Source organism: Pogoniulus pusillus, chromosome 2 (assembly GCF_015220805.1).
Source record: "Pogoniulus pusillus isolate bPogPus1 chromosome 2, bPogPus1.pri, whole genome shotgun sequence".
NCBI classification, from domain to species: domain Eukaryota; kingdom Metazoa; phylum Chordata; class Aves; order Piciformes; family Lybiidae; genus Pogoniulus; species Pogoniulus pusillus.
The window spans coordinates 5168387-5194740 of record NC_087265.1 but is presented as its reverse complement, the minus strand read 5'-3'; the positions used below and the strand labels follow the sequence as shown (position 1 = coordinate 5194740).

At 47.6% G+C, this 26354-nt stretch overlaps 1 protein-coding gene across 1 annotated transcript; it reads left to right on the top strand.

Moving 5' to 3' along the window:
- The first annotated feature begins 2966 nt into the window (after window positions 1–2966).
- MMADHC (metabolism of cobalamin associated D) lies at window positions 2967–16381 on the top strand. The gene is made up of 7 exons (XM_064154848.1): window positions 2967–3233; window positions 6825–6969; window positions 7206–7423; window positions 9387–9492; window positions 10640–10770; window positions 13888–13974; window positions 15797–16381. Exons 1-7 carry the CDS (start codon window positions 3225–3227, stop codon window positions 15989–15991), a joined length of 891 nt encoding a protein of 296 aa, XP_064010918.1. The 5' UTR covers window positions 2967–3224; the 3' UTR covers window positions 15992–16381.
- Window positions 16382–26354: the final 9973 nt, after the last annotated feature.

Below are 26354 nucleotides of genomic sequence, written 5' to 3'. Positions count from 1 at the left end.
AGAGGGAGCATGTACAGGAACTCCACACATGCACAGGGAAGTGGATTTGGAATCAGCCTTCCCCACTTGATGTACATATTCAACATGCATTCTGTGGGCAGTGATTCAGCGTCGTGGAGGCAGGGAATTAATGTGGCCATAGAGTCAGCAGGGCTCCACACCAAACATCAGCTCTCTGTGTGCCACCCCTTGCTTTTGGGGCAGCAAAGGCTTGCCCACAAACACAGCTTGGAGAACCTTCACTTGAAGGTGAGGGGAGTGGAGTAACACCATGGGGTGAGTGGAGTAATACCAGGAGGTGAGTAAACTATGGGGGGGAGTGGAGTAACATCAGGAGGTGAGTGGAGTAAAACCAGGAGGTGAGTGGAGTAACACCATAGAGGGGAGTAAAACCATGGGAGAAGTGGAGTAACATAATGAGATGATGGGAGTAAAACCATGATCTTAGTGGAGTAAGACCATAGGGTCAGTGGAATAACACCATGGGGTATGTGGAGTTAAGACCATGTCAGTGGAGTAAAACCAGGTGAGTGGAGTAACACCATGGCATGAACAGAGTAACACCATGGGGTGAGTGGAGTAAAACCAGGAGGTGAACAGAGTAACACCATGACGTGAACAAAATAACACCATGAGGCGAGTGGAGTTAAACCAGAAGGTGAGTGAACACCATGCAGTGAATGGAATAAAACCAGGATGTGAATGGAGTAACATGATGAGATGATGGGAGCAAACCATGAGGGCAGTGGAGTAAGACCATGGGGTGAGCAGCATAAGACCATGAGGTCAGCGGAGTAACACCATGGGGTGAGCAGCATAAGACCATGAGGTCAGTGGAGTAAGACCATGAGGTGAGCAGAGTAAGACCATGAGGTCAGCGGAGTAACACCATGGGGTGAGCAGCATAAGACCATGAGGTCAGTGGAGTAAGACCATGAGGGGAGCAGAGTAAGACCATGAGGTGAGCAGAGTAAGACCATGAGGTCAGCGGAGTAACACCATGGGGTGAGCAGAGTAAGACCATGAAGGCAATGGAGTGAGACCATGGGGCAAGCAGCATAAGACCATGAGGTCAGCGGAGTAAGACCATGGGGTGAGCAGAGTAAGACCATGAGGTCAGTGGAGTAACACCATGGGGCGAGCAGCATAAGACCATGAGGTCAGCGGAGTAAGACCATGGGGTGAGCAGAGTAAGACCATGAGGTCAGTGGAGTAACACCATGGGGCGAGCAGCAGAAGACCATGAGGTCAGTGGAGTAAGACCATGGGGCGAGCAGAGTAAGACCTTGAGGTCAGTGGAGTAACACCATGGGATGAGCAGAGTAAGACCTTGAGGTCAGCAGAGTAACACCATGGGGTGAGCAGCATAAGACCATGAGGTCAGTGGACTAACACCATGGGGTGAGCAGAGCAAGCCCATGACTCTTTGTCACTGGGGAATCCCTCTCTGGGGGGCTTCCAGCCACTCCTATCACCAAGCTGCTCTGTCACCACACAAAGGAGAATGGCTTCGCTGCACACATGTGCATTTACATTAGCAACTGCTGCAGTTAATTAACTTTATGTAGCAGCAAATACATAAACGAACCTTTTAGAGCTCAGTCCATAGACTCACAGCAAAACAAATCCAGTTCACAATGGGAAAGTTTATTTTAAACAAAGGCTGCCTTTGTAAGCAGCTTTTGGGGGCTAATTTGACATACCAGGGGGTCGCCTCCCTTTTCTTCTTGGGCTTAAATGGAATCACCCCAGACCCTATTAGGCCTAAGGAGAAAAGGTGGGGAAATGAAGCTTTTCCACAAAGGAGGAGGGAAAAAATCCTTCAGTCCATGGAAGAGTTTTATGCTGCTGTAAAACAGCCAGCTAAGGAAAGCAGATCCTGCCCTTGAAGAGCCAGCCAGTTTCGCTGGCAACAGTGGCACTGAAGCTCCCCGTTCTCATCGCCGTTCGCTAGCTGAGAAGCTCCCCCTCCATTTGCTTCACTAACAACACCCTCTCTTTTATTCATTCGCGACTTTATTGTATTCACCGGCCCCAGAAAGCCTCGGCCGGAGGAGGGGGAAGGGGGTTACGGTGTAACGGCAACTCGGTTCTCATTCCGTGACTGACTCCTGGCGCACCCCGCGGGTACTGCACCGGGAGAGCCGGTCCTGACGCTGCGGCTCTGGGGAATCGTCCCATCAGCCAGGCTGGCGGAGACCTGCAGGATCATCCAGTCCCACCTGGCACCCAGCCCTAGACAATCAGCCAGATCATGGCACTAAGTGCCTCATCCAGGCTTGGCTTGGACACCTCCAGGGATGGTGACTCCACCACCTCCCTGGGCAGCCCATTCCAATGCCAATCACTCTCTCTGACAACAACTTCCTCCTCACATCCAGCCTAGACCTCCCCTGGCACAACTTGAGTCTGTGTACCCTTGTTCTGTTGCTGCTTGCCTGGCAGAAGAGCCCAACCCCACCTGGCTACAGCCTCCCTGCAGGCAGCTGCAGACAGCAATGAGCTCTGCCCTGAGCCTCCTCTTCTGCAGGCTGCACACCCCCAGCTCCCTCAGCCTCTCCTCACAGGGCTGTGCTCCAGGCCCCTCCCCACCTTCGTCACCCTTCTCTGGACACCTTCCAGTATGTCAACATCTCTCTTGAACTGAGGAACTCCCGGCAGGGACCCTTCGGCGAGCGGAGGGTAAGAGAACCCCCAGCTCCCGGTGTAGCGGCCCCGACACTGCCCCCGCGAAGACCCCACCGCCCCGCGCCGCTGTACGCAGCCCCAGCTGCTCCCCTCCGGGCCCTCCACCACCCCGTCTTCAGTCCCAAGCAATTGACCACAGAACGAGTCGCTCTGACTATCTCTGCCTGCACACTCGATGCGCTCAATCGAGGTGTCGACGGATGGACTCGCTTGGCTTGGAGGCGGGCAGGGGTGCGGCGGGAGGAGGAGGGCGCCGGGGCCATTTTGCAGGAAGGAGCGAGCGGAGCGGAGGGGCTGTGGTTTCCGCTGCCCCAGCTTCCGTCCCGCCGCCGGCAGCTCGCAGCTCCGGGCCTGTAACGAGCGGGCAGTGCCGCGCTGCCGTTGTGGGACCGCTCTTGGGGCGCTCGGAGGGTGATCGGCTCCGCTGGGAGGGTGAGGGGCGGGCAGCGAGGCCGGGTAGCGCCTCGGAGGCCAGCGCGTTCCCTTCTCTTCCAGGACAGCCAGGCCTTTAGGCGAGAGGGAGCCCAGCGTCTGCAATGGCCACTGTGAGTAACGCAGGTCCTGTCTCCCGAGTGTTGTGGGCACCTTCCCTGCCGGCTTGCGGGGGCCTAAAGCCGGCTCTTGCCTCATCCCTACAGGGAAGGCAGACCGGCGCCATCGGCGCGGAGCACTTCTTCCTCTTGGGCGTTTTGTTTCCCCTTTAAAACTGTTTCAAAATCCTGGTGGTCGTGAGGGGAAAGGTTGATAAACCCCTGAGATCTACCAAGGCGCGTTTTTATTAGTAGGCAGTGATGCTGTCATCCTTCCACCTAAACCAGTTTCTGTGGGAATCATAGAATCAACCAGGTTGGAAGAGACCTCCAAGCTCATCCAGTCCAACCTAGCACCCAGCCCTATCCAGTCAACCAGACCATGGCACTAAGTGCCTCATCCAGGCTTTTCTTGAAGACCCCCAGGGACGGTGCCTCCACCACCTCCCTGGGCAGCCCATTCCAATGGGAAATCACTCTCTCTGTGAGGAACTTCTTCCTAACATGCAGCCCATACCTACCCTGGCACAACTTGAGACTGTGTCCCCCTGTTCTATCGCTGGTTGCCTGGGAGAAGAGGCCACCCCCCACCTGGCTACAATGCCCCTTCAGGTGGCATGACCTAACTGAGGGTTAAGCAGAGCGTGGTTTGGTTTGCATGCATTTAGGTTCAATATCCTCCTTTTGCCAGCTTGCTTTCTAATTAAATAGAATCCTAGAGCTACATAATCGACCACCCTTTATTGATTTTTAGTGTTGCCACGGAGACATGAATAATTTATTGACTTCAGCAAGGGTTTCTTGCAGTTGTGCAATGCTAAGTATGTAAATATTTGCATTAAGTCAGCACAGTCAACGTACCTGTAATTAACACTGACATCTCCATCTTAAGTGATGTTAATTATAAGAGGAGAAAAAAAAAACCCACCCAACACTCTTTTTCTTGTCATTATGTCAGCTGTCATTGTTTATTTGCTTTATCAGCAGTATCATGGAATCAGCCAGGTTGGAAGAGACCTCCAAGATCATCCAGTCCAACCAGTATGATCGTTAGTCAAATATTAATTTCAAGGGGAAAAGGCATCCAGGTGGAATCAGCAGACTTTTTGTTGTTACAGGTACCTTTTAAGCCCAAAAAAGTGGTGTTTCTTTTTAGAGTTAGGCAGCTTCAAGGTTTTAACTACTTGATTTCAAGTCAGGAAATCAAGCATCTTAGTATACATCTGATGCTTAGATGCATACTAAGATGCAGGTGGATTCTGACTTAGATTTTGTGTGTGAGAAGCTGATGCTTGCTGATTTAAGTCCTGGAACAGAGCTTTTATTTAAACATACAAATATTACCATTTTCCCACTTGGGTTTTTGAAGCATACAGCTTTAGTGTACACATGAATGAACTTTTATAGACTCAAGAAAACAGCTCTTAAGGAATTGCTTCCTTAAGCATTAAGGGAAATGTCCTTTTTTTCCTGTCAGTTTCTTAAAATGCCCCTTTTTATTCCTATCAGTTTCTTAAAATGCCCCTTTTTATTCCTATCAGTTTCTTAAAATGTCTTTTTTTTTCCTGTCAGTTTCTTAAAATGCCTTTTTTTTTCCTATTAGTTTCTTAAAATGTTCTTTTTTTCCCCCTATTGGTTTCTTAAAATGTCCTTTTTTTTTCCTATTAGTTTCTTAAAATGCCCTTTTTTTTTCCTGTCAGTTTCTTAAAATGTCCTTCCTTCACCTGGAAAATAATCTTTTATGGCCCACAGACTTAGTAGTGGGTGGTTTTGTGCAGCTGCAGTCAAAATTGGTAGTTGTTTTTCTGCTAGGGTGAAAGATTTGGGTTTTTTCCCCCGAGTTCTTTCTTATTAAGTGGCATTGGAGTGGGCTGCCCTGGGAGGTGGTGGAGTTGCTGTCCCTGGGAGTGTTCAAGCCTGGATGGGACACTTAGTGCCATGGTCTGGTTGATTGGCCAGGGCTGGATGCTAGGTTGGACTGGATGAGCTTGGAGGTCTCTTCCAACCTGGCTGATTCTGTGATTCTATGACACTGTGTTTTGAGTGTGTGTGGTTGGTTATTTTTTCAGTGCAAATGCACCTTGGAAGTTCTCAGTCCATTTAAAAAGTATAAAAATTAGGTCAAGAGTTTGCAGTTTAATCCTAGGACCTGGATATTTCCTTTAAAAGCAGAACAAAACACAAACCCAACAAGAAAGCCTCAGTAAATAGATGCCCTTATTCCTGCTTTGGATGCTGCCAGAGTTAATTCTTGTGGCAAGGAGCCACTGGTTCTTTGGAACCCTGTTGCTGGGCCTGTTTGCATGCTGGGGCAGATAGCATTGCATCATTTCTCTGTTTGCTGTCTGGCTGAATCAGTCTCTGGTAGAACATCTTCAGCAGCTGGAATTTATGGTGGCAGCAAAGTCCACGGTGTGAAGCATTTTTTTTGCCACCTGCCGAGTCCAGAGAACTCATGAAGGTTTTATGTCTTATATCTGTTTGCAGTTACACTTGTTTGTAAACATGGTAGTACACTGAGCTTGCAAATCTAAGTAACAGTGGGCTGCACTAACTGGAGTTTTGCACCTGTTTGATGTTTAAAGGGTTGTGGGGGAGGAGAAAGAAATGGAAATGACCTTACCTAGCTGTATTCAAGAAAAGACATGGATGAGGCACTTGGTGCCATGGTCTGGTTGACTGGATAGGGCTGGGAGATAGGTTGGACTGGATGATCTTGGAGGTCTCTTCCAACCTGCTTGATTCCGTGATTCTATGTATTGTAGAGTCATTGAATAGTTTGGGTGGAGAGAGACCTTTAAAGGTCATCTAGTCCAACACACTGTCCTCAGGGACATCTTCAGTTAGAGCAGGTTGCTTGGAGCCCCAAACAACCTGACCTGGAGTGGTCCTAGGGATGGGATTTCTGCCACAGATCTGGGAAACTTGGGCCAGGGTCTTGTCACCTTCAGTGTCAGAAATTCCTTCCTCCTCTCCAGTCTGAACCTCCCATCTTTTTTTTTAGTTCAAACCATCACCCCTTGTCCTGTCACAACAGGACCTGCTCTGAAGTCTGTCACCAGCTTTCTGCTTGGCTTATTAAAGCACTGAAAGGCCCTCAGGAGGTCTTCCTGGAGCCTTCTTTTCTCCAAGCTGAACAAGCCCAACTCTCAGCCTGCCTTTGCAGCAGAGAGAGTGATACACAGCAAACATCTTGAATGTCAGCATTTACTTAACAACATTTTGGGGGATTTCTGATAACCAATCCTGGGACTGAAATGTGCCAGTCACAGACAATGACAGGCATGGAACTAACAGTGGCAACAGTCCTCATTTGTAATTTAGTTTAGGTTGTGGAGTTTCAGTGCTGCTATTTAATCTTTTGGGTTTTTTTTTTTCTTACAAGGAGACCTTTCAGTAAGTGCTTTTGGAGCTTCATTTACAATCTTGCTAGTAAAATAGGAAAGTATGATGAAATCCCTTTAAAATGTGACTTTACACAAACACCATTGATCCTAATTGAAAATGTCAATTAATTAAGAGTGAGAAATTCTCTTGTAATCCACAGAGCTGCACTTCAACTAATATTTTTGCTATGTAATACTTACTCTGTTTTTCTCTTCTCAGGTGCTCTGTAACAGAGCAAGATTGGTCACCTACCTACCAGGGTTTTATTCCTTAGTCAAAAGAGTTGTAAATCCCAAGGCTTTTTCTACAGCAGGTTCCTCTGGCTCAGATGAGCCTCATGTTGCTGCTACACCTCCTGATTTATGTAAGAAAAAGCAAATTCATTTTCTTTCAATTTGTGTGCTGTGCACCCCATATAAATCTGGGAATTCTGAAGTGTGCTCTCTTATGTTCAGGGCCCTGACTTATGCACTGTGGTTGATTGTGATCAAATCCAGATACTTGCATGGGAGAGGGGTTTGATTTGGTTTGTTTTCTGCTCTTTTTAGTATTCCTTTCTCTTTACATGTGATGGCTAAAGCAAGACCTTGACTTTTACAGGTCCAAGAACTGTCTGGCCAGATGAAGTAATGGGTCCATTTGGTCCTCAGGACCAGAGATTCCAGTTGCCTGGTAATATTGGGTTTGACTGTCACCTAAATGGCACTGCCTCTCAGAGGAAAAACCAAGTTTCAACAAGTCTGCCTGATATATTAGCAGAGCCTTCTGCCAGTGAAAGGCATGAATTTGTAATGGCCCAATACATGAATGAATTTCAGGTAAGAACAGGTTTTGTTCTATGTGAAACTGGTATTTCTGGTCTTAAGTGAAACATAGCTAAACTTTGTTCCTCATTTAAGAAAGAAAAGATATTGTTGTTCTTCTGGATGGTTTTGAAGAGTGAATTTCAACTGGGGTGAGCAAAAATATTACACAGAGCCTTAGCTGAAGTGTTTTCTTAGAAAGAAATATTTTAGGGGGAAGGGGTTTTATTGACTTAGACAAATAGCATTTTAGGAGTGACCTAATTATGTGAGAAAAGAAAACTTGAGTTTCAAAACTTGTTGTTTGCCAAGTCTCAGCACCTTTTGACCAAATGGGATTGGTAGTTTGTTTAGTGTTAATGGATCTGGTTTTAGATAGTTTGGGCTTGGAGTGATAAGATGTGGAGCAATGACTTTGAGCTGGAAGAAGCTGGATTTAGATTAGACATGAAGAGGAAATTTTTCCCCATGAGGGTGGTGAGGCATTGGGACAGGTTGCCCAGGGTGGTTGTGGATGCTTCCTCCTGGAGGTGTTCAAAGCCAGGTTGGATGAGCAACCTGGTCTAGTGGAAGGTGTTCCTGCCCATGGCAGGGGGTTGGAATGAGATGGTCTTTAAAGTCTCTTCCAACTCAAACCATTCTATGAATCTGCCTGCTTAATTCTCACAACCACTGAATCCACACAGGAGAACCAGATCATGGTGCTTGAACCTCAGATCTGACAGTGAGGCTGATTCATGGTATCATAGAACTATTCAGGGTCATTGAGCTCTGAAGGTCCTTTCCAACCAGAATGCTTCTATGATTTTGGCCAAGGCAGAGCTTGCAGCAGGTAGATGCATTACTGAGAACAAGCAGCTCAATAATTGGTGGTGTGATTGCAGCAGGCCAACTGCTGAGTGCCACTATCTACTGATTCTACTTTCCAGGCTCTCCAAGTCTGTGATATGCTCAGATGTTGAGAGTCAGGTAGCAAATTGCAAATGTCAGAAAACATAAGCTGGTGGTGAGCTGCCTGGGTTGTGTTTTCAGGTAGTGTGGATCACACTGGCTGTTAAAAGCCCAGCAGAAAGTTGCAGCTTTTTGTTTGTTTAGTGCAGATCAGGTGTCTGCCACTGACTGGCTGCTTGCTAGCAAGGTTTCCTGTGTCATCACCCACTGCAGCTGCTGTCCTAAATGGAAGGGAGAAACTGGAAACAGCAGAGACAGTCTGCCCAAGTGACCAAGAATGCCAACAGCATCCTGGCTTGCATCAGGAATAGTGTGGCCAGCAGGACCAGGGCAGGGATCTTCCCCCAGTACTGGTGAGGCTACACCTCAGGTACTGGGTTGCTTTGGACCCCTCACTACAAGGAGGACATTGAAGTGCTGGAGTGTGTCCAGAGAAATGCAACAAAGCTGGGAAAAGGTCTGGAGAGCAGGGCTGGTGAGGAGCAGCTGAGGGAACTGAGCAGCCTGGAGAAAAAGAGGCTAAGGGAAAACCTCCTTTTTGACCGCCCTGAAAGGAGGTTGGTGCCAAGTGGATAAAAAGGCTGAAGAGTCCTGGGGCCGTTGAGCCTGGAGAAGAGCAGCCCCAGAGGGGATCTTCTCAGTGCTCAGCATGACTTGTTTGAGGCAAGAGGATGGGTCCAGACTCATGCAGTGGTGCCAAGTGACAGCACAAGGAGCAGTGGGTAGAAACTGAAAGCCAGGAGGTTTCCTCTGAAGACGAGTAGGCATTTCTTTGATTTGAGGGTGCTGGAGCCCTGGAGCAGGCTGCCCAGAAGTTGTGGAGTCTCTTTCTCTGGAGAGATTCCAAACCTCATCTGGCCATTATGATGCTGGGCAAGCTGCTGTGGCTGCCCCTGCTTTAGCAAGCGATTGGACTGGATGATCTCCAGAGGTCTTTTCCAACCCTCATCATGCTGAGATCCTGGGATTCTGTGATGTCCAAAATTATTTCTCTTATGTTTACTAATGACAAAGTTTTTGTTCTCAGGGTGCTGATGCTCCACAGAAACAGCAAATCAACAATGCTGAAAGCTACTTTGAAAATGCAAAGGTTGAGTGTGCAGTGCAAGCTTGTCCTGAGCTGCTACAAAAAGGTACATTTTCATTTCTGTTGACAGCTAAGAATTTATATCTTTGAAATATGGAAAGGGCCTGCAGGAAAGCTGGGAAGGGACTTGTTACAAGGGCTGGTAGTGATAAAATGAGAGGCAATGGATTGAAGCTGGAAGAAGAGAGATTGAGACTGGAGTTTAGGAAAAAAGGTCCTTTCCAGTGAGGGTGGTGAGACACTGGCACAGATTGCCCAGGCAGATTGTGGATGCTCCCTCCTGGAGATGTTCAAGGCTTGGTTAGATGAGGCCTTCAGCAACCTGATTTGGTGGAAGATGTCCCTGCCCATGGCTGGGGGTTGGAATCGAATAATGTTTATGGTCCCTTCCAGCCCAAACTGTTCTCTGAATCTATGCCCCAGAACGTGCAGCAGCAAAGGGTAATGTAGAGCTAATAGCTTACAAAATACATACTCTAAAATGAAAACTGAAACTTCAACACCATTTACATTCAAGGTCAGCTGGGACAGAGAGTAACTTTAATCTGCTTTACTGCCAGGTAAATTCTGGAGCTAATTTACTCTCCAGAAGGAAAAAAAAAAAGCCACCAAACTTTTATGGACAAAATAAATGTTTTTAGCCCTGCTAAAGAGCAAATTGAAATTAGGAAAGTTCTGAAAGTACTGTGTTTGTATCTTTAAGTTGTTCAAGAATTAAAGATTGAAGGTAAATTGGAGTAAAACCTAATTTTTAGTGGTTTACTAGAAGAGAGGAGACTAAAGTCTGTCTGAAATCTCAGTCTAGGTGCTGAAGAGAGCAGACCTTTGGACTTTTAACTCTGGAAAGCGCTTTCTTTTTTCCCCTCTACTGAAAACAAGCCTCCCTAAAGCCTTACCATGACCTTGGTGCTTCACATGCATTCCAGTTTGTAGTCCAATAGATGATTTGAAGGGAGAATAATGATGGTTTTGGAGCAAACTCCACTCTAGGTTGTATTAACAGCACCTTGGATACATTAGTTTGCACACAAGCCACATCAGCCTTTCAAACCAGCCTTTTGTCTGCTGGATCTGACATGAGCAACACACACACATCTTGGATTTTAATCAAAGCCAGGTTCTAAAGCAGGCTTTTAAGATGTAAAACCATAAATGAAGGACAAGCCATCAGATGCTCATTTTTCTTTTGTTAGACTTCCAGTCAATGTTTCCAGAGGTGAGTGCCAACTGTTTGACAGTATTAACTGTCACCCAGAAGACTAAGAATGATATGACTGTGTGGAGTCAAGAAGTGGAGGATGAGAGAGAAATGCTGTTAGAAAATGTGAGTAGCTAACAGCACCATCACCTTCTTTTTGCTTTTAGGTAAATCTTTTGCTCAATGTAAATCTGGTTAAAAAGTGCTCCAGTAAATTAGTAGAGACTTGATTGTTGTACTTTTCATGGTCAAGGTGAGGAAATAGTTGCTGCCCTTTCAGTCAGATTTAATAGAAAGCATTTTGTAGGATTTCTCTGCTCTCTGTGCTTTCTTTGAGGAAGCTGAGATTGCAGTATGGAAGCTGTTGGTGAGTGCATTCTACTTGTAAAAAGTGGCTGCTCTGAGAGGTCTTTTCCCATTCTCATGATGGGGCTGGGCTGGTCACCAGAGCAGTGCCAGAGGCTCTCCAGGAAGCCCTCTGCCTTCCCAAAGGCTAGAGAAAGGGAGGAAGGGTGAGAAACTGATGGGTTCGGGAAAGAAACTCAACCAGCTGGGATGGAAAGAATGATCCCATGGAAGAGAAACAGAGATACAAACCAACATGGAGCCCAACCCTTGATGGCATTGACAGCACAGTTGGCACCACTGGTTCTGGAGACAGGCACTGGGCAAGTCCCTAGCAACAATGGGAACTAGATTCAAGATCTAGATTCTGGGACTGGATTGAGGAATGCAGGGATGAGGATGGAAGGCAGAAGGGACAGAGTCCTGCTGGCACGTCAGCCAGGGAAGAAGAGGTTTGGCGCTGGGGATCCCTCAGCTTGACACTGAAGATGCCATCCATGGGCTGCAGTCCCTTGTTGGGCACTTTAGGCTCACCTGTCCTGGCTGCTCCTCCCCACTTCAAGTGCGAGCTCTGCCTTGCTGCCCCCCAAGGTGTGGCACAAGCTGTGGTAGTGCCCTTGGTGTGCAGAGAAGCAAGCCTCAGGCAGAGCCTTTCTGCAGCCAGCCCTTGGCAGGATCTCTCCCCATCAGCTTCTCCCCGTTAGAAGCAGCTTCTGGTTGTGCCACCCTGCCCTGAACTTCAGCAGGTGCCTCCCTGAGCAGAGCCTGAGCTGCAAAGTCCCAGGTCTGCTTTGGCTTATACCAGGACAGTCTGATTAATGCTTTTAGTTTGGGTCTGAGTAATACTTGCTGTATCTTGGGACTTTTATCATCTTGTTCTGTTGCCACTAGAGGTCTCTGAAAATCACTTTTATTTCACACGCTTACTTCATTTTGGTTTGCACTCCAGCAGGTGTCAGTGTCCTCCACTGCTGACATTATTCAGCATCTCAAAATAACCTCCTTTCTATAAACTACTTGTTAGAATTTCCCCTAAAACTATTTAAAATCAACCTCTGATAGTTTCATCTATGTAGTGAGTGTCATATTTGTGTTTGGAAAGAGTCTGGTGATGGCCTTTTCAACCTGGAAATGACAAATGTGGCCTGTGCCAGACAGACAAAACAGGAAGAAGCAGTCTGATGGATCAGCATAAAGATCACACACAAATTAAAATTCCCTTCATTTTAATGTGTTCTTCTCTTTGAATTATTTCTGGTCTGTTGATCTTTGGCATTGTAATCTGGTCTAATTATATGTTAATTGGCATCTTTCTTCCTTGTGCACCTCCCTGTCAAGTCTAATATAGTCATCGTAGGGGTGTTAGGATGTTGGATGTAACCTCCTGGCCTAAAGGTTACTAACAGCAAATTCACAAGCAAATGGTCTGTTTGTTTGCTTCAGAAATGGTTAGAAGCAACCTTTAAAACCTACTAATTTAATGTGAGAGGCTTGTGCTAAAGTAATGAGTGTTGGTACAGCCAAATCTCCATTTACAGTGGTGCATCTCAAGTGCTTATTAACCCCCCCTCCCTAGGGGTTGTTCCAACACTGGATCAAAGATGACAGCCTCACGTTTCTGATACAGTACCTCAGGTGGCTTGCTTTTATTTCTCACTCCATTTACACTTGAAATGGAGTTAATCATCAGAGCCACTGCAATACAGAGCAGGTTATTGTAAAGGATGATGTAGAGAGCAGAACAGTATAAAAGATTCCTTGGTTTGGACTATTAGTGGCCTGCAGCTGAGCATCTACAATGCTGTTTCTATCAATTTGAATCCTTGAGCTGCTGAGGGCACTAATTACAGAGAACAACCCAATTTTTTGGTGCCTTTTACTATTCTGGAGGTAGAGATATTTCTTTAAGAGATGAGGGAATTTCTTGCAGGTTTCAAGGAGCTAATGTGAATTCCATTTTTCCTTTTCTTTGCCTCAGTGGATTTAGCTGCTCAGATGCTCAGTTTTTTGCACCTGGGACGCATTTAGAGTCCATGGATGGCTTTAAAACCATCACACAGCTTCAGTGAGGTTTTTCCTCAACTTTGCAGCTTTCTTCAGAAGTTCTCTTATGGGCCTCTGCTGATCCTCACAACAATAGGTTGAAAAGTGTTGATCTGAGTGATTAGAAGCACATAACTGAGGTCTCCTTCTGGTGCTGATTTATCTATCCCAAAACCGTGCTGTGGAACCTGTAGGCTCGCACAGTGTTTTTGTGCCCTGCGTTGTGAAGTCAGAGTAGAGGAGCACAGATGTGTGGATTTCGTTCTGTATCTGACATGCAACTGCAGCTCAACCCCAAACATGAAAGAAAACAAAACTTCTTCACTTAGCTGATGTGAAAAGTTTGCTTCAAAAAGAAGAAAGTCCCTTTAGAGAAGGAAGAGTTTCGATGGTGTGTTACAGAATAGAGAGACTGGCACATTGCTAAAAGGAAAATGCACTTTTCAGGAGCATCTGCTGCTGTCCTCCAGTGTAACTGGCACATGACCTACAACTTTCTTTGTGGGGAAGCTTGAATTTATCATTCCTCCTGGCCACAAATCCATTGCAAGAGAATTGATGTTCAAGTTTTAAGTTTTTATGAAACTGTCCAGACTGTTAATCCATTCCTGAGTGGCACAAAAAACAGTTTTAAACCTCTCACGATTGGAGTAGCTTAATGTGTGCCATTAATTCTGTTCCTCTTCATGTTGTTAATGTTTTTATTCCAAGCAGGCTGAATTTCTCCTTTCTTAGTAGAGGCCAAAGGTAATCTGTACTTGTTCCTTATCAGAATGTGCTGTCTGTGTTGTGATGTGTTTCTGTCTGTAACAAGAATCTCACTCAGTATCTTCCTCTGCTTTTATTCTCTTCAAGTTCATTAATGGTGCCAAGGAGATATGCTATGCAATTTGTTCTGAAGGCTACTGGGCTGACTTCATTGATCCATCCTCAGGATTGGCAGTAAGTCATGTGCTGTGTAGAATATGCAGTGACCACTGCTGTATTCTAATCAGCAGTGCTATTAGTAGATGACACCAAGCTAGAGGGACTTGGACAGGCTTCAGAAGTGGGCCAAAGCCAACCTCATGAAGTTCAACAGGGCCACATGCAGGGTCCTACACCTGGGTCAGAGCCATTTCAAGCACAAATACAGGCTGGAGGAGGAGTAGCTCAAGAGCAGTCTGGAGGAGAAGGACTTGTGGGTGTCAGTTGACAGAAAAACTCAGCCTGAGTGGGTGATGGGCTCTGGCAGCCCAGAAGATAACCATGTGCAGGACTGCATCCAAAGCAGGGGAAGCATCAGGACAAGGAGGGGATTCTGCCCCTCTGCTGTGCTCTGCTGACACCCCACCTGGAGCACTGTGTCCAGTTCTGCTGCCCTCTAGCACAAAGAAGACATGGAACTGCTGGAGAGGGTCCAGAGGAGACCATAGACGTGATCAGAGAGCTGGAGAACCTCCTCTATGGGGACAGGTTGAGAGAGTTGTTGTTCAGCCTGGAGAAGAAAAGGCTCTGGGGTGACACTGGAACAGGCTGCCCAGGGATGTTGTGGATGTCTCCTACCTGGAGGTGTTCAAGGCCACATCTGTTGAGGCCTTCAGCAACCTAGGCTAGTGGAAGATTTCTCTGCCCATGGTAGGAGACTGGAACTGGATGATCTTTAAGGTCCCTTCCAACCCAAACCATTCTATGGATCTCTGAATCTTAGATGGGTTAAATTCAGCTTTTTCATGTGTTCCAAAAGCTGTTACTATAGAATAATTCCTAAGATAGTGCCCCTGAGCCAAGTCCTTATACCATGTCAGTTATCATTGCAGCTGGCACTTTGGAAAACATTATTGACCAGTGAAGTTGAATTTTAGTTAACAGTGGAAGGTTTATGCCCAAAAGCTCTTGGTCACTGCACAATAGGCTGGTTATACACTCCTGGGGTAACTTGGAAGTCCTGACACCATGGTAGAGGGTTTTAAACACTCTCTTTGCACTAATTAATGACATCTTTGTTGCACAGAAAAAAATGAAGAGCTTGTTCCTATCAAACAGCTTTGGCATTCATTATTGGATTGCTGCAGCTCCCTGAAGGAGCTGACAGTTTCTTAGCAAGACATCTGTGAAACAGAAAGAGTCATAGAATCATAGAATCAACCAGGTTGGAAGAGACCTCCAAGTTCAGCCAGTCCAACCTAGCACCCAGCCCTAGCCAGTCAACTAGACCATGGCACTAAGTGCCTCATCCAGGCTTTGCTTCAACACCTCCAGGGACGGTGCCTCCACCACCTCCCTGGGCAGCCCATTCCAATGCCAATCACTCTCTCTGCCAACAACTTCCTCCTAATATCCAGCCTAGACCTACCCTGGCACAACTTGAGACTGTCCCCTTGTTGTATTGCTGGTTGCCTGGGAGAAGAGACCAACCCCACCTGGCTACAGCCTCCCTTCAGGTAGTTGAAGACAGCAATGAGGTCACCCCTGAGCCTCCTCTTCTGCAGGCTGCACACCCCCAGCTCCCTCAGCCTCTCCTCACAGGGCTCTGCTCCAGGCCCCTCACCAGCCTTGTTGCCCTTCTCTGGACACCTCCAGCACCTCAACATCTCTCTTGAATGGAGGAGCCCAGAACTGGACACAGCACTCAAGCTGTGGCCTGAGCAGTGCTGAGCACAGGGGCAGAAGAACCTCCCTTGTCCTGCTGGCCACACTGTTCCTGATGCAGGATGAATCCTAGCATTTGAAATGTTCTGTGAGGTGCTGAGATGGAAATGTCTTTGTTTTTCTTTGCACCCAGTTTTTTGGCCCTTACACCAACAACACTCTGTTTGAGACAGACGAGCGCTACCGCCACTTGGGCTTCTCCATCGACGACCTGGGCTGCTGCAAGGTTATTCGGCACAACATCTGGGGCACTCACGTGGTGGTAGGAAGCATCTTCACCAATGCTGACCCTGACAGCCCCATCATGAGAAAACTACGTGGAAACTAGGAGCCAGCAGGGGTTGTCACAACTCCTCCTGACCTCCTGTGTTGTTCTACTTGATTCTCACCAAGCCTCGTCAGGAAACGCCACAGGTTGAAGCAGATAATAGAGTAGCTGTTATTTATTGTAATCTCTGTGAGTATATGCCCACCACATGTGACTTAAAAGATACTGATTGATGACATTCAGGCAGATGCTTTTTATGTGCCACATGAATTTTGAGCTGGGAGTTTTCCTCCCTCTTGAAGGAGCTTAAAGCTACTTGCACGTAGCTGTCTGCACTCCTTTTGTTCTCTGATGGTACCTTCCAAGCCACACTGCTGAACCAGTTTGTCTCACAGTGTCTGATAAATCTCTGCTCCTAGGATTAAAAGTCCTGATTTTCATTTTCACCAAGATTTTGGATTCTCATCAGGATTTTTTTATGGCTTTTCCTTCTCATCAGGGTTTTTTGGGGGCTTTTCCTTCTCATCAGGGTTGTTTGGGGGGGCTTTTCCTTCTCATCAGGGTTTTTTGGGGGGGCTTTTCCTTCTCATCAGGGTTTTTTGGGGGGGCTTTTCCTTCTCATCAGGGTTTTTTGGGGGCTTTTCCTTCTCATCAGGGTTTTTTGGGGGGGCTTTTCCTTCTCATCAGGGTTTTTTGGGAGCTTTTCCTTCTCATCAGGGTTTTTTGGGAGCTTTTCCTTCTCATCAGGGTTTTTTGGGGGCTTTTCCTTCTCATCAGGGTTTTTTGGGGGCTTTTCCTTCTCATCAGGGTTTTTTGGGGGCTTTTCCTTCTCATCAGGGTTTTTTGGGGGCTTTTCATTCTCATTAGATTCTGTTGGGGGGCTTTTCAATCTCATCAGGATTCTGTTGGGGGGCTTTTCCTTCTCATCAGGGTTTTTTTGGGGGGGCTCTTCTCATTAGTTTTTTTGGGGGGGCTCTTCTCATTAGTTTTTTTGGGGGGCTCTTCTCATTAGTTTTTTTGGGGGGCTTTTCAGTCTCATCAGGTTTTTTGGGGGGCTTTTTATTCTCATCAGGATTCTGTTGGGGGCTTTTCCTTCTCATTGGATTTTTTAGGGGGGCTTTTCCTTCTCATTAGATTTTTTGGGGGGCTTTTCAGTCTCATCAGGGTTTTTTGGGGGCTTTTCAGTCTCATCAGGATTCTGTTGGGGGACTTTTCCTTCTCATCAGATTTTTTAGGGGGGCATTTCCTTATCAGGATTTTTTAGGGGGGCTTTTCCTTCTCATCAGGGTTTTTTGGGGGCTTTTCATTCTCATCAGGATTTTTTAGGGGGCTTTTCTTTCTCATCAGGCTTTTTGGAGGGCTTTTCCTTCTCATCAACATTTTTAGGGGGGCTTTTCCTTCTCATCAGGATTTTTTAGGGGGGGCTTTTCCTTCTCATCAGGATTTTTGGGGGACTTTTCATTCTCATCAGTTTTTTTTTTTCCTGAAGTTTCAAGAGCTTTTGCCACAAATAGGACCGAGTGGCCAGAAACTGTGGCGCTAGTAGTAAAATTGTTCTCTCAGAATATGGAACTTAATAAAAACTACAGAAATTAATACTGAATTAATTTGCTGTTCTAAAATGAGAGTGATGAGATGAGCTTTAAATGGTCTCGAGTAATACTTCAGTGTTTACTTGACTGCTACATCCAGAGACTCAGCCAGAAGGCTTAAATCACTCTAGAATCAGTCATCTCCTCGTGTTATTTTGTCTCCATGTTGCTTGGGATTTTATTTTCTCAGTGTCAGCTAAATATATTTAATTAGTTTATATATGTAAGTGCAATTTCAAGTTGCTTTTGTAACTTTCTTAGGTCATTACATAGATGGTGGATTTAAAAAGAAGAGATAATAGGGCAATGCTTGGATATGATCATTGTTTTTCTCTACTTGGATGCAATTTAGACTTGCCTCTGTGGAATTGAAATGCCTGAGCAAAGAGTAATTATTATCAATTATTGCAATTATGAAGGTATTTCCACAGGGAGGTTTCTGTAAGCTACTCAGGCTCTTCAGATATCTCTCAAAACAATCAGGTCAGCTGAAGTTACTGAAGGAAGAAGAGTGAAGAAAATAGAAGGCACCTGAAATACTCAGCCCAGCAGCCTCCTTGTTGCAGAGAGTGAATAATAAACCAGATTTTAATCTTATCACAGCCCACTTATCAGGGCCATGTGGAGAATTCCCCACTGCAGCAGCTGTGCCAGCTCATGTACTGAATCCTTAAGTCCTGACTCCATCAAAATGCAATGCAGTTATTGTCTGGGTAGTGGCTGCAGCAGAAAAGGAGCTGGAAGCTTTAGCTTCCTGTCAGCTAGCTCAGGATTTCAGGTTTTGTGTCTTCTTTAAACTCCCAACATTTAACAACTCTGGATTTAAAACTTGTTATGGGTTTGTGTACTGTTTCTGTTCCCCGCTCAGGGTCTAAGCCAGTTACCACCAAAGTCTTTGTTGGCTTTAATGGCTTTAGAACCAGATCCTTTCCCAAGTGCCTGTGTCTGTCCTTGCTGATGATTGCTGCAAGCACACAACTTTACTGGAGCATGGATGTGGAAGCAAGGAAGACTTTGACTGGAGAAGTCAGTGTTGCCTACCCTGAATTCCCTCTCCAAGCCAGCCAGTCAGAGGTTATCTCCCTCACCTGCCATCATTGTCATCACTGTTGCCCTTAGTCTGTGCACATTCCGAGGTTGAAGTGTGTGGCTGTTGAGGGAGGATTTGATTATTGCTTTCTCATGGAACATGTCCTGTATTTCCAGAGCCCAAGCTCTTAACCTCTGCTCTGCTGTCCAGAAAAGCTGTTATTTACCTCCAAAAATCTATTGGTTTGTTACTCTTTTTGTTTTTTCCCCATTCTCATCAAGAGGATTAAAAAAGCTTGAGAAGCTGTGCTGTGTCTTGTCTGTTTCCAAAAGAGTTTGCAGAACACAAACTGGCTCATTAGATATAGGCAGGTTAATATCTTGTGGGGCAGTAGCATACATTGGTGTGGAGAATTTTGTTGGATAAATGCAAGAAAAACCAAATCTGTGAAACATTTTGCATGTAAAGACTCTTGATGGTGTCTTTTTCTTCATATGATTGGGCTGTTTTGGCCTTTCTGTGCTTCAGAAAGGCTCTTGGACAGCTTTTGGATTTAAACTTGGGTTGCTAGTTTTTGAGTTCATGTTCTTGAAAGTTTTCATCTTGGAAAGTGGGTTTTAAAATGGCCTCAACCTCAGGTAGAAATTTCACTGGAAATAATGAGAATTTGGCCTTGACTTTCACACTTTCTCATGTGTGAGGGCAGGTATGATTGTTTCCCTGGTATTTGTCCTGCTGAGGTACTCAAAAGAGGGTAGAAATGAGGCTGCTCTTCTCTAGGCTCAATAGCACCAGAGCTCTTAGCCTTTCCTTCTCAAAGAGATGCTCCAGGCCCCTCAGCATCTTCATAGCCTCCACTGGACTCATCTATTAGTTCCCTGTCTCTTGAACTGGGGAGCCCACAACTGGACACAGTAGCTGAGCTGTGGCCTCCTTGTAGCAGAGGAGGAGGAAAATCTCCCTTAACCTGCTGCCCACACAGTTCCTAGTGCACCTCAGGAGACCACTGGTGTTCTTGTGACCATTGCAGGCTCATGGGGAGTGTGAGGTACTGGAACATTGCCCAGGGAGGTTATTGGAAGGTGTTCAAGGCAAGGTTGGATGAGACTTGAAGCAACCTGCTCTAGTGGAAGGCGTCCCTGCCCACGGTGATGGGGCTGGAACTGGATCATCTCTAAGGTTCTCTCTAACCCAAACCATTCTACGAGTATGAATGAATGGATCTTATTGTCCACCAGCACTTGCAGGTCCTTCTCTGCCTGTTCCTAGTGAACTTGTATACCACCATAGTCTCCTACACAGCTGGTTCCAGCAGTGCTAAGGACAGTAGTGGTCACAGGATTTTAAGTTTAAAGGAAGCCTGAAAAAGAAGCCAAGTAAACAAAGAGCTCTTAGAGCAGGAACAGGGAAGAGCTGGTAAAAAGCCCTTTAAACAAGCCCCAGGGTCAGTGGTACCTCCTGGGGGAAAGGGCCTCTTTCTCTGCCAGCTCAGCTGCAGGCTCATTGCCCTTTCTTGCTAATTGTGGTGTCGTTCACAAGGGGTGCTCTGGTTCACCAACCCTCACCAAAGCTTGGCTGTAACTTTAGACCGCTGCAGGCAACTGAGCCAGAAAGGTGAGACCATAGGATGGGACCTACTTTGTCACTGTAACACATAAAGCACAGCCTGTGAGCTTGTCTTACCCCAAAGACTTCTGCCCAGTGAGGTTAACCTGCAGGGATCTGGGTGCAGAGATGGACACCCACCTGAATTATGGCACTCTGGGACATGGTTTCATGGCCATGGTGATGTCGAGTTGATGGTTGGACTCGATCTTCGAGGTCTTTTCCCACCATTGCAATTCTGTGATGATAATTTGGGAAAAGGGAGGCTGTGTTGATGTTGCTCAAACAATTTGAAGTAAGGATGGAGCAGCAACACCATTTGTGTAGTCAGAGTGACCTGTGGGCTCCAAGACATCTGACTGTGTTTGCTCTATCTTCCCTCAGCTGCACCCACAGGCAGCAGTGGAGCAGCTCTTGGAGTGCTTCTGCTGCAGGACTGAAAGAAAAATCAAAGGTGCTGACACCAAACATGTGGTCTGGGTTGGAAGAGATCCTTTAAGGTCATCTAGTCCAACCCTTCTGCACTCAACAGGGGCATCCCCAACTAAGAGCAGGTTGCCAGAGCCCTGAACAACCTGATCTGAGATGGGCACCTACCACCTCTCTGGGCAACCTGGGACAGGGTCTCAGCACCCTCTGCCTAAAATCATTTGTTCTCTCTAGTTTGAATCTCTCTTTCTGAGTTCAAACCATCAGCCCTGGTCCTGTCACAGCTCAAACCATCAGCCCTGGTCCTATCATAGCTCAAGCCACTAGCCCTGGTCCTGTCACAGCTCAAACCATCAGCCTTGGTCCTGTTGCAACAGGCCCTGCTCAAAAGTCTGTCCCCAGCTTTCTGATCAGCCCCTTCAAGCACTGCAAGGCCATCAGAAGGTCTCCCTGGAGACTTCTCCAGGCTGAACATGCCAAACTCTAGCCTGTCCTCTAGAAGAGGTGCTGTAGCCCTCATGTGCTCCATGTCCCTCAGCACCACATCTCAATGGATTTTCAATCCTTCCAGGCTGCCCTGGGCAGCCCTTGTGGGGAAGGAATTGTTCCTCACGTCCAACTTAAACCTCCTCTACCAAGTTCCACTGAATAAAGCTGAGGTTCACTCTGCTTTGGCACATCAAGGGAGGTTAACCATTGCAATCCTTGCTCTCTGCTCGCTGCTCCAAGGTCAGATGGAGCCTTCTGTGCCACTCAGTTTTCGTGCAGGCTGCCACTTGCTCAGGGGAGCCTCTCCCTCCACGTGGAAGCTGTCCAGGGGCTACATGCCCGTATGCACACACGCTCCCCAGGCTTGCAGCAGCTGCTTGGTGACAACAATGACAGCTTCTGTCAGCTGCAAGAATCAGTTCTGTGTTGGCTCTTTCAGAGGATCCTGCTCTCTTGGGCTCCTCTTTGTTTCCTCGGGCAATAAGGGAATCTGGCAGTGCTTTGTCAGGAGCAGATCGTTGCCAGGGGATGCAGGGAGCGTTGGTGATAGGGACCAGAGGTCTGCTTTAGAGGTGCAAAGCTTGGTTCTGGCCTGGGAAGGTTTTCTCTGCCCTGTTGATGCACAGGGTTTAACTTTAAGGTGTGGTCACTTTGATACACACTCTCTGATCTGGGCAAGGGCATTGGGGAACCCTCGGGAAGTTTGCAGATGACAGCGTTGGTCTGCTGGAGGGTAGGAAGGCTCTAGAGAGGAATTTGGGTCAATAGGCCAGGGACAATGGGATGAAGTTCAAGGCCAAGAACTGGGTCTTGCATGTGCTCACAACAACTCCCAGAATGCTCAAGGCTTGGGGGGCAGAGCAGCTGGAAGCTGCCTGGCAGAGAAGGATCTGGGGGTGCTGGTTGACAGCTGGCTGAATATGAGCCCCTGTTACATATGCATGTGCTGGAAGGTGGCCAGAGAAGGGCCACAAGAATGAGCAGAGAGCTGGAGCTGCTCTCCTTTGAGGAGAGCCTGAGGGAGTTGGGGCTGCTCAGTCTGGAGAGGAGAATGCTCTGAAGTGACCTTATTGTGGCCTTTCAGTACCTTAAGGGGGCAACAAGAAAGCTGGGGAGGGATTTTTTTAGGTAGTGATAGGAGTGGGGGGAATGGAACAAAGCTGGAAATGGGGAGATTCAGACTGGATGTTAGGAAGAAGTTGTTCAGTGTGAGCATGGTGAGAGTCTGGAAGGGTTGCCCAGGGAGGTGGTGGAAGCCTCACCCCTGGAGGTGTTTAAGGCCAGGCTGGATGAGGCACTTAGTGCCATGGTCTAGTTGATTGGATAGGGCTGGGTGCTAGGTTGGACTGGATGATCTTGGAGGTCTCTTCCAACCTGGTTGATTGTATGATTCTATGATTCTAGACAGCCTGATCTAGTGTGAGGTGTCCTTGGCCGTGGCAGAGGAGTTGGAACTCGCTGATCCTTGTGGTCCCTTCCAACCCTGACTGATTCTACATGGGGAGGTTTAGATTGGAGATGAGGAACAATTCCTTTGCTGGAAGAGTAGTCAGGCACCAGAGGAGGCTACCCAAAGAGGTGGTGGAGTTACCATCCCTGGAGGTGTTCCAGAAACCTGTGGCCAGGGCACTTTGGGACATGATTTAATGTCCATGGTGGTGTTGGGTCAATGACTGAACTGGATGATCTTAGAGGGGTTTCCCAACCCAAGCAATGATGTGATTCCATGAGCCTGTGATTCAGTGTGGACACCTACAGCTGTCCTATGGCCTCAGTTCAGCTTCTGTGACCATCCATTAAGAAAGAAGTCCTGCTCTCAGCTGGAGAAAAGCCAAAAGCTGGTGGTAGAGCTTGGAGCCCATCACCCAAACCCTCAATCCACATCAAGTCCAACACAAACTTAACAGTTGCCAAGTGCTTGTGGCTTGTCTCATCCCTGGGCTTCACATCATCCTCCCTTCACCTTGGCAATGGCAATGCTTGCTTTAAAGCCCTTTGTTTGGTTTGGTTTGCAGGCAGGCTTGGGGCTGCTCTCTCAGGAGCTGCACAAACACAAAGGTCTCACCGGCGCAGGGTCTGACAGGGGAAAGCTAACAAGATTAGCAGGCTGAAATTTCATGCAGCTGGGGGCTCTGCTTCACTGAGAAACTAATCCCTCTGCTGCTGAAAAAAAAATACCCACTGCAGGTTGGGAAAGCTTGGAGGAAAGCTGAGGGTTGGGCTATCGGGGTGGGGATGGTGTCTAAAAGAGGCACAGCCATAGCCCACAGGGGCTTAAGTGGTCACTGGTGGAATGTGCTAAGAGGTGAACTTGTTTCTTACTGGGGAGTGTGAACAGAGGAAATTGTCCTTGAGGGGAAAAAAAACCCACTCAGAGATGGAGAAATCTCAACATTTTTGTTCATAGAATCATAGAATCAACCAGGTTGGGAGAGACCTCCAAGATCATCCAGTCCAAACTATCCCCCAGCCCTAGCCAGTCAACTAGACCAACTAGTTGATGTCTTCATAGACTCACAGAAGCTTTTTGCTTGGAAAAGACCTTTAAGATCATTGAGTCCAACCATTAACCCAGCACTGCCAGGCTGCCACTAAACCATACCCCTCAGCAACACAGCTCTGTGGCTGTGAAACCCCCTCCAGGGCTGGGAACTTCACCACTGCCCTGGGCAGCCTGGGACAGACCTCACAACCCTTTTGGGGAAGAAGTTGCCCTAATCAGAGAATCAGAGAATGGTTTAGGTTGGAAGGGACCTCTAAGATCATCCAGTTCTAATCCCCTGCCATAGACAGAGACACCTCCCACTAGAACAGGTTGCTCAAGGTCTCATCCAACCTGGCCTTGAAGACCTCCAGGGAGGTTGTGGAGGACAGAAGCACAGAATGTGATCAAAGCACATTCTGTGCTTCTGTCCTCCACAACCTCCCTGGACAACCTGTGCCAATGTCTCACCACCCTCACTCTAAAGAACCCATTCCTAACATCCAGTTTCAATCTCCCCTCTGCCAGTTCAAACCCATTACCCTTTGTCCTGTCATTGCTAGATCTTGTCAATTATTCCCCCCCAGCCTTCCTGTAGCCCCCTTCAGATCCTGGAAGGCCACTCCAAGGTCTCCTGGAAGCCTTCTCTTCTCCAGGCTGCAGAGCCCCAACTCTCTCAGCCTGTCCTCAGAGCAGAGTTGCTGCAGCCCTCTGAGCATCTTAGTGGCCTCCTCTGGACTGGCTTCAACAGTTCCATGTCCTTGTGCTGGGGGATCCAGAACTGCACACAGGACTCCAGGTAATCACAGAATCAACCAGGTTGGAAGAGTGCTCCAAGAACATACAGTCCAAAATCCAACCTAAGCCACTCCTGGTGCAACCTGAGGCTGTTTCCTATCTTTTGTTATGTGGGAGAAGAGACCAACCCCCAGCTGGCTGCAATCTCCTTTCAGGGAGCTGTAGAGAGCAATGAGGTCTCAGCTTCCTTTCTTCCAGCCTGAGCAACCCCAGCTCCCTCAACAGCTCCTCACCAGCCCTATTCTTCAGACCCTTCACCACCTTCACTGCCTTTCTCTGCCCCCCCTTCAACCCCTCAATGTCATCCTTGGAATGAGGAGCCCAAAACTGAACCCAGGCTTCAAGGTGTGGCCCCACCAGTGCTGAGTACAGGAGGACAATCACTGCCCTGCTCCTGCTGGCCACACTCTACCTGATGCAAGCCAGGTGAAAACCCATGACAAGGGGGTGGTACCTCTTGAGCTGGTGTTGGCAGCTGCATGTTGGTATCAGAGACCTCAAGCACCACCTGAATCCTCAGAACATTTATTTATACAAATGTACAACATTTACAGGAGTTAAACAAATGAAGCATCTAAAAGCAACATGGCATACAGAGAGCCTAAAAATAAATAGGGTGCAGCTCAGCTTTGGTGTGCTTCAGAAGCCACCCCCAGCAGCTCCATGGCCACACCATCCTGGTGGCATGGGGACAATTCTGAGCCAGCTCCCCACTTGGTCTCCATCCTCTTAATTTGCTCTCTTAAGCTTTGTGTCCATAGTCCTCGTACCAGTTAGGGGTAGCAGCTCAATTGCACAGGTCCCTTCTGAAGAGCACAGCTGTGGCACAGCAACTGGAGAGAGGGACCAGCAAAGCACAAGAACCTTCTGCAGCTACAGCACCTTCATGGTCAGAGTCAAGGTGGCAGTGAGGACAGCAGGAGTGGTTCTTGACTGGGTGCTTGGCATAACGTGTGGCTTGCAGCTGGCTACCCAAAGTACTTCTCCTAAGCAGGTCTCTTCTGCCCCAGTGAGACCACAGCTGGAATACTCTATCCAGTTTTGGGCTCCCCAGTTCAGGAGAGACAGGGAGCTGCTGGAGAGAGTCCAGTGGAAAGCCATGAGGATGACTGGGAGGCTTGAGCATATCCTTTATGGAGGGAGACTGAGAGCCCTGGGGCTGTTGAGTCTGGAGAAGAGAAGGCTGAGAGGAGATCTGATCCATGTGTACAAATACCTGAGGGGTGGGGGTCAAGTGCCTGGGGCCAAGCTCTTTTCAGTGGTCAGCATCAATAAGCTAAGGAGCAACAGCTACAAAGTGGAACAGAGAAGGTTTCAGCTCAGCATGAGGAGAAACTTCCTTGCAGTGAGGGTGCCAGAGCCCTGGAGCAGGCTGCCCAGAGAGGCTGTGGAGTCTCCTTCTATGCAGACTTTCCAAACCCACCTGGATGCATCCCTGTGTGAACCACCCCAGGGGATCCTGCCTTGGCAAGGGGCTTTTACTCAATGATCTCTGGAGGTCACTTCCAACCTCTAAGGTTCTGTGATTCTGTGGGCTCCATCATATGCCTGAGCCAAGACAACTCAACCTTCACCTTAGCTCCTGAAATCCCACTTCTCCTACTGCCTACAATGGGACTGGAAGCAACTGGCCTGATTTAATGCCTCTAACACCAATGAAGAAGTTTTGCCAGTGGCATCCCAGTCTTCATGGATAGAGAGTGCCACCAGGTACCCAGGGAGGTCTCTGGTCTGCTTGAGGTCCATCTGCACTACAGGACGAGGGTCCCATCTGTTAGTGCACAGGAGACAACTGGCAGATGGAATCATGGAATGGTTCTGGTTGGAAGGGACCTCTAAAGGTCATCTCATCCAGCCCCCACTGCAGTCAGCAGGGACATCCCCAACTATAGGAGGTTGCTCAGAGCTCTGGACAGCATGACCTGGCTGGAACACCTACCACCTCTCTGGGCACCCTGCTCTGGAGTCTCACCACCCTCACTGTTAACCATGTCTCCC

Coding starts and splice junctions, on each gene's coding strand:
- MMADHC (XM_064154848.1), top strand. Junction 6,970..7,205: donor TGCTACACCTCCTGATTTAT/GTAAGAAAAAGC, acceptor TGACTTTTACAG/GTCCAAGAACTGTCTGGCCA. Junction 7,424..9,386: donor AATACATGAATGAATTTCAG/GTAAGAACAGGT, acceptor TTTTGTTCTCAG/GGTGCTGATGCTCCACAGAA.